The sequence below is a fragment of the Dichomitus squalens genome (assembly GCF_000275845.1).
Source record: "Dichomitus squalens LYAD-421 SS1 unplaced genomic scaffold DICSQscaffold_44, whole genome shotgun sequence".
In the NCBI taxonomy this organism is placed as follows: domain Eukaryota; kingdom Fungi; phylum Basidiomycota; class Agaricomycetes; order Polyporales; family Polyporaceae; genus Dichomitus; species Dichomitus squalens.
This window is the reverse complement of record NW_006766926.1, coordinates 211,617-226,467: the sequence shown is the minus strand read 5'-3', so window position 1 is coordinate 226,467 and position 14,851 is coordinate 211,617. Positions and strand designations below refer to the sequence as shown.

At 56.1% G+C, this 14,851-nt stretch overlaps 4 protein-coding genes across 4 annotated transcripts; 3 read left to right on the top strand and 1 right to left on the bottom strand.

Moving 5' to 3' along the window:
• The first annotated feature begins 313 nt into the window (after positions 1-313).
• Positions 314-2,606, top strand: DICSQDRAFT_139748 (uncharacterized protein). Its single transcript, XM_007369150.1, has 3 exons — positions 314-361; positions 422-1,430; positions 1,489-2,606. Exons 2-3 carry the CDS (start codon positions 432-434, stop codon positions 2,527-2,529), a joined length of 2,040 nt encoding a protein of 679 aa, XP_007369212.1. The 5' UTR covers positions 314-361; positions 422-431; the 3' UTR covers positions 2,530-2,606.
• A 562-nt stretch (positions 2,607-3,168) lies between these two features.
• On the top strand, positions 3,169-4,087 carry DICSQDRAFT_139747 (uncharacterized protein; the record flags this gene model as incomplete). Its single annotated transcript, XM_007369149.1, has 1 exon — positions 3,169-4,087. A coding segment is annotated over exon 1 (505 nt), but the record flags the coding sequence as incomplete, so codon positions are not given.
• A 3,640-nt stretch (positions 4,088-7,727) lies between these two features.
• On the top strand, positions 7,728-8,698 carry DICSQDRAFT_157021 (uncharacterized protein; the record flags this gene model as incomplete). The annotated part of the gene is made up of 3 exons (XM_007369148.1): positions 7,728-7,780; positions 7,872-8,147; positions 8,221-8,698. 3 exons carry the CDS (start codon positions 7,728-7,730, stop codon positions 8,696-8,698), a joined length of 807 nt encoding a protein of 268 aa, XP_007369210.1.
• A 726-nt stretch (positions 8,699-9,424) lies between these two features.
• On the bottom strand, positions 9,425-13,518 carry DICSQDRAFT_173331 (uncharacterized protein; the record flags this gene model as incomplete). The annotated part of the gene is made up of 5 exons (XM_007369147.1): positions 9,425-9,554; positions 10,479-11,407; positions 11,467-11,636; positions 11,689-13,315; positions 13,375-13,518. The coding sequence occupies 5 exons, from the start codon at positions 13,516-13,518 to the stop codon at positions 9,425-9,427; spliced, it is 3,000 nt and encodes a 999-aa protein (XP_007369209.1).
• Between the last annotated feature and the right edge of the window lie 1,333 nt (positions 13,519-14,851).

The following is a 14,851-nucleotide window of genomic DNA, read 5'->3' as shown; positions in this document are numbered from 1 at the left end:
AGGCGCCGACGTTCGGATTCGCTCGACGTAGTACATACTGTCCCTTATCTACTCACTCTATCCCCTCGCGTGCTAGCCGTCCCCCTCTGGGGTTTTGAGACACTACACACCCCCAGACGTATAGTATGTCCGAGCATATCTAGCCTCACTCTCCGCCAGGTGCTTATCCTCAGCTAGCATCGTCTTGTAGATCCCTCGGTAAGCCCAAGCCTTTCGGTCGTGTGCGCTCGAGTGGTTCTGACCGTCTTAACGACATGATGTGCGACAATATTCACAATCATGGATTCGATAGCTGGCCTTCCCTCTCCGCGGGAACATAGATATACCGCCGTCGTCAACATATCGAATGACCAACATCCTGGTGCGTCCGACCGTGCGTTGAAACGTGCTGCAACCTCCGTTGATTACTGCCGAGTCTCAGATCACCCGCTATGTGGTTGCTCAAGACTGCCTGTGCCGAACTAGAGTTCTTCCCTACACCCGAGAGTGTGCCCGGGGGATACGCGATCCTCTCTCACGTCTGGGACGAACACGAGAATACCTTCCAGGACATCCAGGCATTTCGTGCAAAGTGCGCCGAAGCCCCCGCTGAGCCCAGTGCCGGGTCCCCCGCCAACCTTGATACCACTTCCCACCCCACTACTCCTATCACGCCTCGCGATCTCGTCTCGCATAAGATCCGCAACTTCTGTATCCTTGCAGAGAAAGAAGGATACGAGTATGGATGGGCCGACACATGCTGCATCGACAAGACCAGCAGCGCAGAACTCACCGAAACGATCAACTCGATGTATCGCTATTACTCCCTCGCTGACATTTGCTTCGCGTACCTGTTCGACGTCCCGACCGGCCCGATCGACGTCCTCGAACAGCCTAAATCCGCATTCCAGGAGAGCAAGTGGCACCGACGTGGATGGACACTGCAGGAGCTCATTGCACCTGAGTCCGTCATGCTCCTGTCGCAGAGCTGGGAACTGTTGGGGTCGAAAGCAGACCTAGCTCCTTTGCTGGAGAGCATCACTAAGGTCCCAGCCCCTCTCTTGAGGATGAACACGAAGCCGAGTGACTACTGCGTCGCTGCTCGCATGGCGTGGGCGGCAAATCGGGAGACGACGCGACCCGAGGACGAGGCGTACTCCTTGATGGGGATCTTCGGGATCTTCATGCCTGCGCTCTACGGCGAGGGAAGGAATGCGTTCTTAAGGCTCCAAGAAGAAATCATGAAACGCTCGCAAGATTTTTCGATCTTCGCCTGGGGTGATCTGAGGACCCTTGAACCTCATGAGGCCGAGCCGCTCTACTCAGTGGGACTGAGCCCCTCACCCCCAGCCAGTGACGGCATCTTCGCCCACTCCCCCTCGGACTTTCTCATGGGACATGACGTCGGGCTCGCAGCCGCCACCTCACGGACGTCGTGGCATGATGTTGCAGTGAGTCCTCTTTGCACGTGACGTCAGGATAGTGCTGTGACTCACTGAATATCCTTAGCCTGAGCGTCGTCTTCGTCGCGCAGCAGGATCAAGGAGGCGGCCCACATTTCATCTTACGCCCTACGGCCTCTCTGCCGACGTACTGCTCTTCCACCTCGCGGTTGGTCCTAGTGTTGCCATTCTGTCAGGCGTCCAATTGAAAGGCCCAACTCGGCGCAATATCGGTCTCCTCCTCCAGCGCTCTGAAGAGACTCTGGATTCAAAGCGCCATCTGTACACAGTGCTTGACATCCCCTTCCGCACGCATGAACGTGGTATTTGGACGGGACACCTGGTTCCGCTAGATGCAGACAATCGGGTTCTTTGGAAGGGATACCTGGATGAAGACGCACTGGTTCTTCACAAGAACAACTGGATGCAAAGTCCCGTCCTGTGGGAGTCCATCTGCATTTCCACCGACGGCACACATTCTGCGTCGCTCAAGCCTTTAATCGAGCTTAGTTCGAGCCTACGCCACACGCCGTTCCGTGTTCCCCCATCTCACGTTCGGGAATTACAGAACAGTCTCAGTACGCGCAACCTTATTGACCGGTTGTCAGTTATCCCTTATCCCCTTACGGGGAACCCACATCCCGTACCAGTCGCGATTATGATCAACGCCACTCGACACAAACTGGGAAGGGTTGTGCAGTGCAACATCGTCTATCTGGGTATCTGCTCCGCTACAACGCCCGGCTGTCACTGGGCTCTTGTTGCGGAAGAACAGGGCCCACCGTTAGTGCCAGCATCGCACGACTGCTCCGAGCACCACATCGACGACTGGCACGATCAAACGCGTGCCTTCACTATCACATCATTCTCATCGCACTGGCGCCCGGGCTTGCCTCGAGACTCTCATCAGGATGAGATCAGATTGACTTTCAGGCGCTCTCACCTGGACCCTGCAACCCGGATAATGCATATCAAATTCGTAGTGGCACCCGAACTCGAGGATTCGGGGCGGTTGCGCACCACCGCCTCCATGGATCTAAGCGAATGGAACAGGATACATGATCCAGGAGAGGTTACCGAAAGCGATGAAGAGCGTCGCGATGCGTGAGTATGAGGATGAACCAGGAGCATGGAACCCAATTCGTAGGCAGTGACGATCAGTGTATGAACCTAGTAGCACCTTCTGACGATCCATGGTGGTGCGGCTTGTACAATGGGAGTCAAACCAGGTCTGAAAACGATTAGGGTGGTCAGCTCTGGACGTTATCGCTGTGACGACCACGCTTCACAGGGACAATCTTGAGTGACCTATGGCGCTTAATAAGAAGCGTCTAGTAGCCTCGTGTTATGCACAAGGTCCATATGCGGAAATGGGCGAATAGTCTGGGGCGCCGCACGAATCCGCCTCTCTAACATTGTTCATTGCTATCACCATCTCTCGCATATACCCTATCGACATGCCTCACAAACGCGCCAAACGCTCCATGACGAGAGGAAAAGTGGACCGAATCGAATGTAAGCTGCCACTATTATCAGGACGTCCCCCTATTGAGAAAAGTCCAATCATATTCCTGCCCCTCTTCCTAAGAGCGCGGCGCGCGCGTTGAATGCGGCGAAGGTCCAGCAGGAGTCCGCAGAACGGAAGAGGAAGGGCCTGGACAGCGATGAGGGGAGCGCGGGGTCGTCGCGAAAGATGCGGAAACGGGACGGGAGTGCGGGGAAGAGCAGTGAGGGGGGAGAAGGAGAGGGGAGGAAGAAGACGCAGTTGCGGATCATGCCTGGGGAGTCGATGGCGCACTTTGCAATCGGTACGTCTGCGCGGAATCCTACCGCATTCGTACCGTCTTGTGCCTTTGCTGTGTCTGACATATCGTTTGACGCATGCGCTGCACACGGGTGGAAGACTCTATGCGTCGTTTGGTGAAGGAAGCGATGCAGACGTCGTCCGCGCGTGTGCGGCAGGCCAAGAAGGAGGATCTCACCAGCCAAGGGAGCAAGAAGGTAGCAGCGGCCGCGAACGCATCGTCGAAGTCGCGCGCACAATCGGGCCCGGCGAGGGCCGATTCAGACTCGGAGGAGGGTGGCCCTCTCATCTCCATCTCGTGTATCGTCTGCTTCCCACCTCCTGCTATCGTCGCGACTCCGGTGGCGGGCGCGCACTCGCATCGGTGCGCGGTCGCCTCCGAGAGCCCGCGTGCGACCGGGCAAGCACCACGCTCGTTTATGGCCCCGGCGAACTTTGGGTATTTGGTTGGTTTGGCTCGCTCGTCCTGTCCGTTGTCCGTTCTGGGCCCTCGACTGGCCCTTCCCTGTCCTTCCTCCCGTTCCTTCGCGCTGCGTCCCGTTCTTCGCCCTCGCCTCATCTGTCGTCATATGTCGTGTCTCTCCGCCTGGAATTGTGAACTCGAATATCCCTCGCTTCTCTTTTACCCCCATCGTCTGATCGCTTTTTTTACCCTTTGTTTCTGCTGCGACCTACGACATCTTCCATCTGCCACTTCAGCTTCGTTGACCATCATCATGCTCATCTTCATGTTCGTTGCCGCTTCGTGCTCGTCGCTTCTCATTTGCTGCTGTTGCTCATCGAGACCGCCCCCGATCTATAGACGTGTATCATCACCCTGCCGCTGTGCCAAGAAGTCGTGCCAGTATACAAAGAAACCTGTTCGTTTGCCCGAAGCTTATCATCTTCCAAGCTGCGTCTGTGACAGATTAGCGCGTTGCGGCGACTCGCCGAGCGAGCGGCAATAGCATCCGAGAGTTACGGGACGCCGTCGTATGTTCTATACCGTGCCGAAGTTCAAGTTTAATCAAACGCGCACCCAAGCTCAAGGACACGCGCGACCTCGCGTCTCGCAATCTCTGCGGAATGTAGCTGATAAGCGAGCACGAGACGACTGTTGTCAATCTTGCTAGCGGGAACTCACGCACAACGCATATCAACGAAGGCACTTTGGGCATGGCTCCACAATACCTCCAAATCCGCTTCTGTTCGGATGGTCACGGCATCCTCAAGTTCTATAAATTGAACAAGGTGAGAGGGATCGTCGTACCACAAGAATGGTGACTGCGACATGCGGCGCAGCTAAGAGTATGGGTCGGCGTTCTGCTGATGAACCTTCTGGCACACATATGTATAGGCTTCCTTCGTGGAGTTCATCCCTCGGCCCCACCATTGTGAGCTGAGTCCAGTCCACCACCCATGTCTTCGTCGCAAGCTGCTCAGTTTGTCGCGGTATTCACAAGCATGCGAGTTCAGCCATTCTCATACCTGGAGGACGCATACTGAACTCTGTTCCACAACCACAGTGTCACAAACAATTACTGCACTAATGCCACATCAGGTATAGTGAGCTCGTCCTGTGGCACCGGAGTATAGTTTATAATCATATACTTCTACGGCGATCTCTAGTTCTCTTTCTGCGGGATGCAATCCTCTCGACCAAGGACGACGTACATTTCTTCTGGCGCAAAAAGCCGACGGGTGCGGCGGTGCTGTTCTGGCTCAACAAGTACCTCGCTGTGATCTACTTTTCCTACGCACTTGCATCGGAGATGTTTGAGTTATCTGCGGAGGTATGTGCACTCTTTGATACAATGCTACTGATGTATGCACTCAGACAATCCTAGACGTAAGCTAGTCAGTTGCTCTATTGCTCGGCTCTTTCAATCCATTTGCATAGATGCAAACTCGGGGCTAGAACACAGCTCGCTTTCGAGAACATGTTATACTTGGTCTGGGCTGGTACGTGCATTCACTTGCGTCGATCCAAACCAAGCACGGTCTAATGACGCATGTTTCCGTAGTTTTCACGGGCATGCGTGTACATGCCATCCGTAGAGTATGGTATCTCTCAGTGCTAACTACACTGTTGTGCGCAGTGACTGTCGGACTGAATTTGGTACAGTCATATCGCTACCCCAGATGACTACCTTGCTAAAGTTTCCATCGCATCAGTGTCGGTACGGGTTTGGGCTAACTGGCCAAATTATGCCTCCTTTTGGATGTGTGATACAAGATTCCACTCCGATTCACCTAGTGAAAGCGTGAGAAGTTTTCCACTTGTTTACTGGCGTTCAACTGAAGGGTACTCGCCTTGATTCTGATCAGGTGTAGGTCCCGACTTATCACACAATTGCCACGTCCGTCTCATCCCGATCGACGTCATAGTCACTATAGCATCTCGCGGCTGCCAGATTGTGGCGGATCTCATCGCTGTTGTCGTGGCATGGCTAACATTATCGCGACGCTACAACTCCTATGACAGGAGCCATTGGAAGGGCACGTTGTCTGGTGTGCTCTTACTAGATGGTGAGCATAGCATCACTAGTTATAGGCGATACTGACCATCCAGTGCCCAGGGACCATTTATTTTCTGTCAGTAACGTTTACGCAGCCATTTTCAGCGAGTCTCGTCGAGCATGATATAGCACTTTAGCCGTTCTCAACTCTTTGCATTTGTCGTTCACTCTGCTCTCGGTAGTATCGTTCTGATGCTCTCGATCCTCAGTCACTGACATATAAGCTACTAGATGGAGGTATTTAGCCTACAGAACAGCAGTTACTTCACCGCCTTCACAACCCCGTATGTCCGCGCATATTCTTTCTAACAGCGACCACCTGCCCATACTGACACCCACATGTGGCGACCTCTCGGGATGCGAAATCGTAGGGTGTCCACCGTCCTCGTCTCCCGTTTTATCATCCACCTGCAGATGGCCAACCAAAGAACTGTCGACATGGCCTCTTCCCAAGCTATGACGACGTCCCATGCCAGCTCCGTAGTATTCGACAGAGCGATAGGATCTATCGGAGCACGCATCACGCCTGACCAGTACTTTGGTGGAGGAGAGGAGAGCTATGACGAGGGAGATGGAGACTCCGAGCACGTCATGTCGCAGGTTCCACACGTCGAGGGAGACTAGTTGCCGGAGCTCGCCGGAGACTTTTGCGCACGGCGCTATTGTCAGGCAGCAGCAGGTTGCTTCTGTACAGGCGCAACGGCAGAGAGAAGCTGTATAGGAGTCGATTGTGTGTGTCACTGAGGAATCATTTACAAAGTGAAAGCTCGGATGTTACGTTGTACTTCGTACCAGACGTGCGCGAAATCATGACACATCCTCACCCTCCTCGGGAAGGCTTGAATACGAGGCAGACCCTCGAATACGGCGATCTATCACGTATCCGCGACAGATACACGATACAGTGCCAGACGATGTTGAATCCTGCTCAAAGTTCAACGTTCAACGTTCAACGTTCAGCGTACATCCGGAGAACATAGATCTACCTCCGAACCGCCTTCTTCTGCTGCCGGGACATTATGTGGTTGCTCAAGACCGCGCCTGCTGGCTAACGTTCGTCCTTACACCGGAGAACATGCCCGGGGAACACGCGGTCCTCTCTCATGTCTGGGATAAACACGAGACTAACTTCCAGGACATGCAAGCATCTCGTGTAAGGTGCGCCGAATCGCCCATCGAGCCCCTTGCCGGGTCTCCTACTACCCGGGCCCTGGATGATGCCGCGGCTTCCGCCAATCCACCTTCCACATCCCCTATCATGCCTCACGATATCGTCTCGCGGAGAAAAGAAGGGCACGAGTGTGGACAGGCCGGGACATGCGGCATCGACAAGACTGGTAGCGCAGAACTCACCAGAGTGATCAACTCGATGTATCACCCCACTGCTCCCTCGCCGACATCCGCGTCTCGTGCCTGCGCGACGTCCCGACAAGCCAGACCGACGTCCGTGGACAGCCCAACTCCGTTTTTCGTGAGAGCAGGTGGCACCAACCTGGACGGACGCTGCAGGAGCCGTGTTCCTATTGCTAAGCTGGGAGCTGTTAGGGACGAACGTGAGGAAAATGGAAGAGTGCAGGATATATGATCCAGGAGAGCTCAAAGACAGAGATGACAAGAGTTGTGATGGTTGAGGATGAGGATGCCAGACTGTGAATCGGTTCGAGAACGACTCGGGTTCACAGGGGAGGTTGTCAAAGGCCTGTTGCAATTTTGGCGTGAGTACGCTGTCGGTGAGGGCTACATCGGTTGCAGCCAACGGATGACGGATGCGAGACGGCCTCGAGGCGTGCGTAGGGCTGGCGTAGCCCTAGTGCTGGTGCATCAAGCTGGAGGTAGCGGTGTGCACAGTGAAAGTTGTCATCAGTGGTCCGGTAGCCTCGTGTTACGCAATCCATCTATATGCGGAAACTATGTAGCATGTGGAAATCTGAGGCGCCGAACAGACCTGCTGCATACTACCACCACCTCACTACCACCACAACCACTCGCATATACCCTATCGACATGCCTCACAAACGTGCGAAACGCTCCATGCGAGAGAAACAGCGGACCGAATCGTATGTAAGCTGCCACTATCCTCGGGACGTCTCCCTACTGAGAAAAGTCTGATCGTATCCCTGCCCCTCTTTTCCACACCGTCTTCCATAGCGGGAGCGATCTGGCGCCGGGGGCCAAGAAGGCGATTGAAAACGAAGAGATTCCAAAGAGCGCGGCGCGCGTGTTGAACGCGGCGAAGGTCCAGCAGGAATTCGCGGAGCGGAAGAGGAAAGGCCTGGACAGCGATGAGGGGAGCGCGGGGCCCTCGCGAAAAAAGCGGAAGCGGGACGAGGGGGCGGGGAAGAGTGAGGGCGGGGGAGAAGGAGAGGGGAGGAAGAAGGCGCAGTTGCGGATCATGGCTGGGGAGTCGATGGCGCACTTCAACCGGTACGTCTGCGCGGAATCCTACCGCATTCGTACCTTGCTGGGCCTGACAGATCGTTTGACGCATGCGCTGTAGACGGGTGGAAGACTCGATGCGTCATTTGGTGAAGGAAGCTATTCAGACGTCGTCCGCGCGTGTGCGGCAGGCCAAGAAGGAGGAACTCGCGAGTCAAGGGAGCAAGAAGGCAGCAGCGGCCGCCTCCAAGTCGCGCGCAACATCGGACCAGGCGAGGGACGACGAGGACTCGGAGGACGAGGACGGCCGGCCGGCTGCCCGCGCGAAAGCGAAGGAGACCGGACCGAAGGAGTTCCAGAAAGTGGACACGTCCGCGCCGCGCCGGCTGAACGACGTCGCGCAGGCTCCGCCCGAACTGAAGAAGCTTCCGCGGAAGGCAAAGAAGCTCGCCGCGATGGGAGGCGGGACGAACGCTTCGGGTGCGACCTCGCTCAAGGACGGCGTCCTTTCCATGGCGCAGAAGGCGATGATGGAAGAGGAGCGGGAGCGAGCGATCAGGCTCTACCGGGAGATGAAGAAGGGAAAATCAGTTGTCTAATACTGGACCTGACGTCAGTTCCCATCTTTGGTGAGTTCTGCTCTGTGGGCATGCATCCGAATGCTGATTGACTCCTCAAGTTGTGTTGTAGCGTCATGTATCGTTTTCCTATGTCTTGGGGTCCTGTGACCATGTGTACGATGAAACGAGTCGCGAGCGCTCTGCATGTGAGTGGATCAATGTCGGGATGTCTTGCATTGGCAGATAAGGTGTGCCTGCTATGGGGTTCTGCCTCACTAGCGTCTCCTGCGACGCCGACTGTAATTTCTTCCAGCATCGCTGGACACTCGATGACGATTGTCGAGTTGGACGCTATGGGGAGAACACGGAGCCGCATACCCTCGACCACATCCAGCCCTACTCCATCGTAGTACGCATTCTAGGAGGCAGGCACACTCCTCAGACTGGCCAATCAGTGGTCGGCAACTACTGGATCCGTGCATACCTGGACGCGGTGACCTACAGCAGCGAAGCGGAGTGGGAGACCGGCGGAAGGAAGCAAGAGGCGGGGAAAGAGAACATGACGACCTTACATCCCATCCCGGTTCGGATAGGGAACCCTCTGTTTTCAGCGAGGTCATCGACGAATTGCCCGTCGCGGAAGTGGAAGAATCCGCATACGAGCCTGCCAGAGGCAACGGAGTTCGTGACCAAGTCGGTGTTGGCGTACCTCGACTCGCCATCGCCTGCATTCTCGCAGCCGCTCTCCCCTTCGCATATGGAGTCCTACTTCGTCGCGGAGTCTGGCTCGACTATGGATGATACCCAACGGACGGTGTCCCACTCCGCATTCGTGCCCGCGCCTGCACTCACACCCGCGCTGGTGCCGGAAGCGGACGGCGGATGCGTCATGGCCCTGGATGGATGGTCATGCATCTTCTTCGGTGTGTTGCTTCGGTTCCTTCTTTCGTCACTATCGGGCTGCACTCGCGTCGTATGGTTTGCTTATGTCAAGTGTCACATCGTTCGCAATTTATCTCCCGTTTACTTTACCTCTCCCATGGATATATATCACTTCAGTCTACAACTTGCATCGCATTCGTGTTAGCATGCATCGGGCCTTTAACTCTCAAGGATCTACTCAAGGTCTGTCACGTCCAGCAGTTGATAAGTATACCCTGTTTGCTGGTTTCCTGTTCAAAGCAAGACAAACACGACGGGCATTGGCCAATGCCCGTCGTGAAAGTAGCCGAAGTCACGCCCAAATGGGTGGGGATCCAGGCCATATCGACAACTGGCCTTGGGCAAGTTCCTCATCGGAACTACCTCGGGAATCGTCTGCGCGGATAGCGTCACGACAGCCTGTGACATCCCTACTGATGTTGACGGAAGACGCTTGTGTTCGTCCTCTCATCTGTCCCATGCCCCCGCTGTGCTCCAGAGCGAGTGGTAGAGCCGAATTTTCGTTCGCCCCCGATGTCGTCGCCCGCCCCGCTATGCAAGACGTACGCGACAATGTTCGCGCCCCACAGTTGTCAAGTTCTGGACAGCCTCATACAAGACATCTGATCATTCCCGACATCGTGGTGTGTTACGATACATGGTGAAACATGGCGAAACTATACGGTACCAAATACAAAATCGGATGGAAGACGGATGAAATAGCGAGACGGCGGACAGAAATGAAGAAAAAGAGAAGACAAGGAGACAATAAGGCGGGGAACGACGGTCCCGCTCGACAGCACGAGAGGCCGAAGGCAGATCAGCGACGTTTGGCCGTGCCGCTTTGTACTGAGGGCGCCTTGCCCTTAGCAGCCTTGATACGCTTGCTACGACGTACACCGGAAGAACCATCTTCGTCATCATCATCTCCTTCGTCGTCTGCCAGACACGGTCCGTCAGGTCTTCGACGTGCGCTCGCTTCTTCGATGAGCTGGAGGACGATGGTATTCCGACGATTTCCGGTCGGCGAGTCGTCGTGACCTTGTCATGAGACATCGCAATACGATTGTCCTGGGACGTGCGATCCGAGAGGGCGGTTCCACCAGTAGAAATCTTACCGATACCGCGCAAGGCCGGAGGGTCTGGTGCTCGGTAGACCTCCTGATGCTTCCTAACGGAGAACTGATCAGGGGCCTTATCGCGGTGGTTAAGCGTCGTCTCAGCGTGTTTGACTAGCAGATTGATGAGCATCTTCGGGTTGGATAAGAACGGTCCCATCTCGAACAGTTCGTGGGACGACACCTGCGCTTCTCGCCGCTGACGCAACATGGAGCGGATAGGGTCCTCATCTATATCTTCGGCAGATGACCCTTCGTCGCTAGAGTGTCGGAGAGCCGTCGCGCGCCTTGGTCCTTGGTCAGCCGACGTAAGAACGTCTTCCTCTGCTTCAGGTTGACTTTGGGCAGCAACGACGACAGGGCCGTATAGCCGATTCATCTGGCGGAAATCGATCCTCTCGTAGCACGTCTTGCAGTGCCACAGAATGTTGTCCAGGAGTTGTTGAAGTCGTGGGTTGCCCTCGACCACAGCGTCGAAGTAACCACTGCGGAGCATTGCGCGCTTGGCGTTTCCGCCAATCATAACGCCACCAACTATGAGGCAACCTTCGAAGAGGCTCTCGATCGTCCCCCGAAGGGCAGTGTCCGTAGGGTGGTAGCGTAAGACGAGATAGATGTAGCAGTGGATAAAGGACTCGATGTCATCCGACCGACGGTAGGGTTTCCTGGGGTATCTGAGAGACATGGCCGACATGAACTGCCAAGTCCCCTAGAATATCAACAACCGATGAGATAGGAAATCTGGAAGATACAACTGGTAAGACGCACCGTCCTGCCGGGCTCGACTGCGCCTGGCCCAAGCTCGCATTGTAATCTGGATAGATCCCAGTCGATTAGAATCCCGGTCCACCCCCCGTTGCTTTCAACGCGAATCATGATGTTGCCCACGCTGATGTCACGGTGAAGGACCCCCGCGCGATCCCACGCTTTGCGATGAGCTACGACCCCTCCGTCAGCACTGAAAGTCTTAAACATAACAGAAATTCATACCTCTCAGCGCTTCCGCAAAAATCCCGGATAGTTCTCCGAAAGTCCGGAACTCGGAGATTGACAGACAGATCTCCGCAATAGCAATCCGATAATGACGGCGGGGAACCGGTCTGTTCTTGGATGGCAGATCCTTCTGAACATGAGTGCACTGAGCATTACTGCCCCCGACGTCGCCGCCGCAGATCAACGTCGTGATCCCGTCTTCAGGCTTCACGCCCTTCCGTTGAAGCCGCTCATAGACCAAGTGTTCCGGCCGTGTGCGACCTGGAACATACGGACGCCAAGAGTCCTTCACGAAGCAGGGTACCCAGTTATTCTCATCAGTCACGTCGAAGGCCATGAAGCCCTTCGTGCACCGACCGACGAGGGTGTCCGCTCGATAGTGTGGGCGACCAACGATGAACTTGCGGACCGGAGAATCAGCTTTGCCTTTGCTGGCAGACGGGGAGGCGGAGCTCGCCGACGAAGATGGAGCAGGGGGTGCAGATGGTGAGGGTTGTGGCGCATCAGGTAATGGTTCGTCGGGGAACCACTCCTCGGGCGACGGAGGCATATATTCAATCTCGAGCTCGTATAATGGACATTTCCCCTCCGCCGCTTTCTCGAGACCCTTCCGGACGTGAGCGGGCAGTTCGGCGTTGGTTGCCTTGTCGAGGAATCTCCTCCGTGTCTCTTCGTCGACCACATTGGCTGTGGTGTCGCGCCCCATATCTTCGAAAGATTTCGCATTCGCGAGCTTCGCAAGCTTCCAGACGAACTCATGCAGAAGCGACGTCGGTTCCACCCAGCTGAACGGCTCTGAGACGTGGGCACCAGACCGGTCGAAGAAGAGGAGGCGGGCCATGTCGTAGCACACGTAGACGGCGTAGCAGAAGGTGCGGTGCTGGTACTTGAATACGTTGAGAGTGTACTCGACGAACTGACCCAGGGCTTTCCCGCCATTACCGGACAGCTTGATGAACGGCTCGACGCGCTTCTTTATGGTCTCTGGCTGAGGCGCGCCGGCGGATTCCGCCTCAGTCATGCTGGAGTCCGCATCCCTTGCCTGGGAGCCTCCGTCGTCATCTTCGTTGTCGTCGTTGTCGTCGTCGTTGTCGTCGTCGTTGTCGTCGTCGCCGTCCTCTTCGTCGCCTTCCACCTTACTATCCTCTTCGACGTCCTCCTCATCCTCGTCTTTGTCGGCACCGATCCCGTCTCCGACGACCTCCACCCCGTCCCTATTGCCGTCGCCAGCTTTGACCTCATCGTCTGCCTCCTCCTCCGTCTTCTCTACAACCTCCCCTGCTTCCTTCCCGCCTTCGGACCCCATCCCTCTCGCCTTCGACCTGAAGTAAAACGCGGACTCGCTCTCCGTCCCCTTCACTTCTACCGGGACGTCTATCCAGTGCCACGACCGCAGTCCTAGCAGCCGAGTCTCCGGCTCCTTCTCGCTCATCTTGCTTCCCTTCCGGTGCTGAGCCGTGAACGTCGTCGCATTGCGCGCAAGTGGCGTGTCCAGGTAGATGCCTGCGTCGTTGAACGTCTCCTTCCGCCCGCTATTCCCGTCGCTCGCCTTGTGGTTCGTGGTTTCCAGGAAACGCAGGTCCTCACATCCAGCCGCGTCCAGTACCGACTCGATGACCTTCCCCTGCGTACGGCTCATGGTGAGTGATCTCCACAACAAAGCAAAGATGGGTGGGTACTCACCAATTCCGGGTAGATCTCCTTGTCGAGCATGCCCTTCCTGAGTCTGGGCGACTTGAAGTCGCTCCGCTCAGCCTCCGTGGGGGGAGCCCCGGGAATCCGGGAAGAGAACAGTTCGTTGCTGAGGAGATGCCAGCACGTTCCCATTCCTGACTCGTCGATGGGAAGGGGTGCGAGCTGTTTCTTTGTGTATCCGTCCCGGTTCGTTGCAGACGGGTAGTGGCAAACGAACGACGGACGGGGGTTGAGTGGTTGAGCGGTCGGTCGAAGGTCGGTGGTGGTTACGTCGGGAGATCCTTGATTTGGGCCGCTAGGAGCACCGGATTGTTGGTGATTGGATGGTGACAGCTCCAGTCACGGCAGCGTGTTCGGCCTGAAGAGCTGGCAAAGGATTGATAGGGTACTCTCCCTCGCCACAGGAGGTGGATGATTAGGAAGTAAGTACTGTGAGCCGAGACGCCGGCAATGCGGCGCCGCATTGCCGGCGCTCCCCGCAGCGAGCTCACGCGTTCTCGGAGTCGAACCGGGCCGCAAAGTCGCGCTCGAAGTTCAGGCTCGCATCCCCATGAGCCTACTTGTTACATCGTCGAACGGAAAATCGAGGTTGAGAGCGTTCAGATCCACCGCATCCGCCAGGGCCGTTTCCGTTGGTCGCGGCCGTGGGGTTGATGGTTCGACATCTACGGCATCGACCAGCTGGACGATGATGCAGTCATTTGCCCAGTCCCTGATGCGTCCTACAGCCACGAGTTGACCCCCTCTTCCTACTTCGGACCACGCGAGGGCGTCGCGGATGAAGCGGACGGAGCAGGCATCGTTCTTGTATCATCCCTGGCCGCCTTGTCCGTCTGCAACGGGAGACGCGGTTCCTCCAGACATCATGTGCTGCTGCATCTTTGGAGGCTTGTGAGTGCTGGTCAGTCCACAATCGACCTTATGCAACGTGCAGGAATACCTGATGCATTGCGGCTGTCACCATTCCATCAAACTGTCCGGGCTGCATCCCCGGCGGATTCATCGTAGCCGTCATCGGGTTGTGCATGCCCACCATTGGAGACCCGCTGTGCTACATCCCTGGCATCTGCGCGCCGCATCATATGTACCGTTGAGTGGCACGAGAGCTTGAGACGTAGGTGTATTAAGCGACATGGCTGTCCCGTTTCACTACTCTCTCCACCCTCTCTTCTGTTTGCGCCTGACGTCGATTCGTATGGCGAAGTATTCGAGATCGCTGCCCATCCTGCACCGCGTGCCTTCCGTACACATGTCCACATCCGCTCGCACTGCGCTCTAGGGAAGTACGGACCGTACTAGGAAGACATCGATCCACTGTCTCGCTCTTCTCCAGCGTGTCTTCGAGTTCCCCCACGAAACTCAACGACGCGCCCAGCAACACAAAGAAGCCACATACGAGCCCCCCGACGCTGCCTCGCGAGGATGACTCTACGCCCAACGGCGGAGAATTGGCTACATCAGAGGG

Excerpts from the sequence above, each read along its gene's own strand:
- DICSQDRAFT_139748 (XM_007369150.1), top strand. The coding sequence starts at position 432 with ATGTGGTTGCTCAAGACTGCCTGTGCCGAACTAGAGTTCTTCCCTACA. Across the intron at positions 1,431-1,488 it reads CGTCGTGGCATGATGTTGCA|CCTGAGCGTCGTCTTCGTCG; the intron begins GTGAGTCCTCTT and ends GAATATCCTTAG.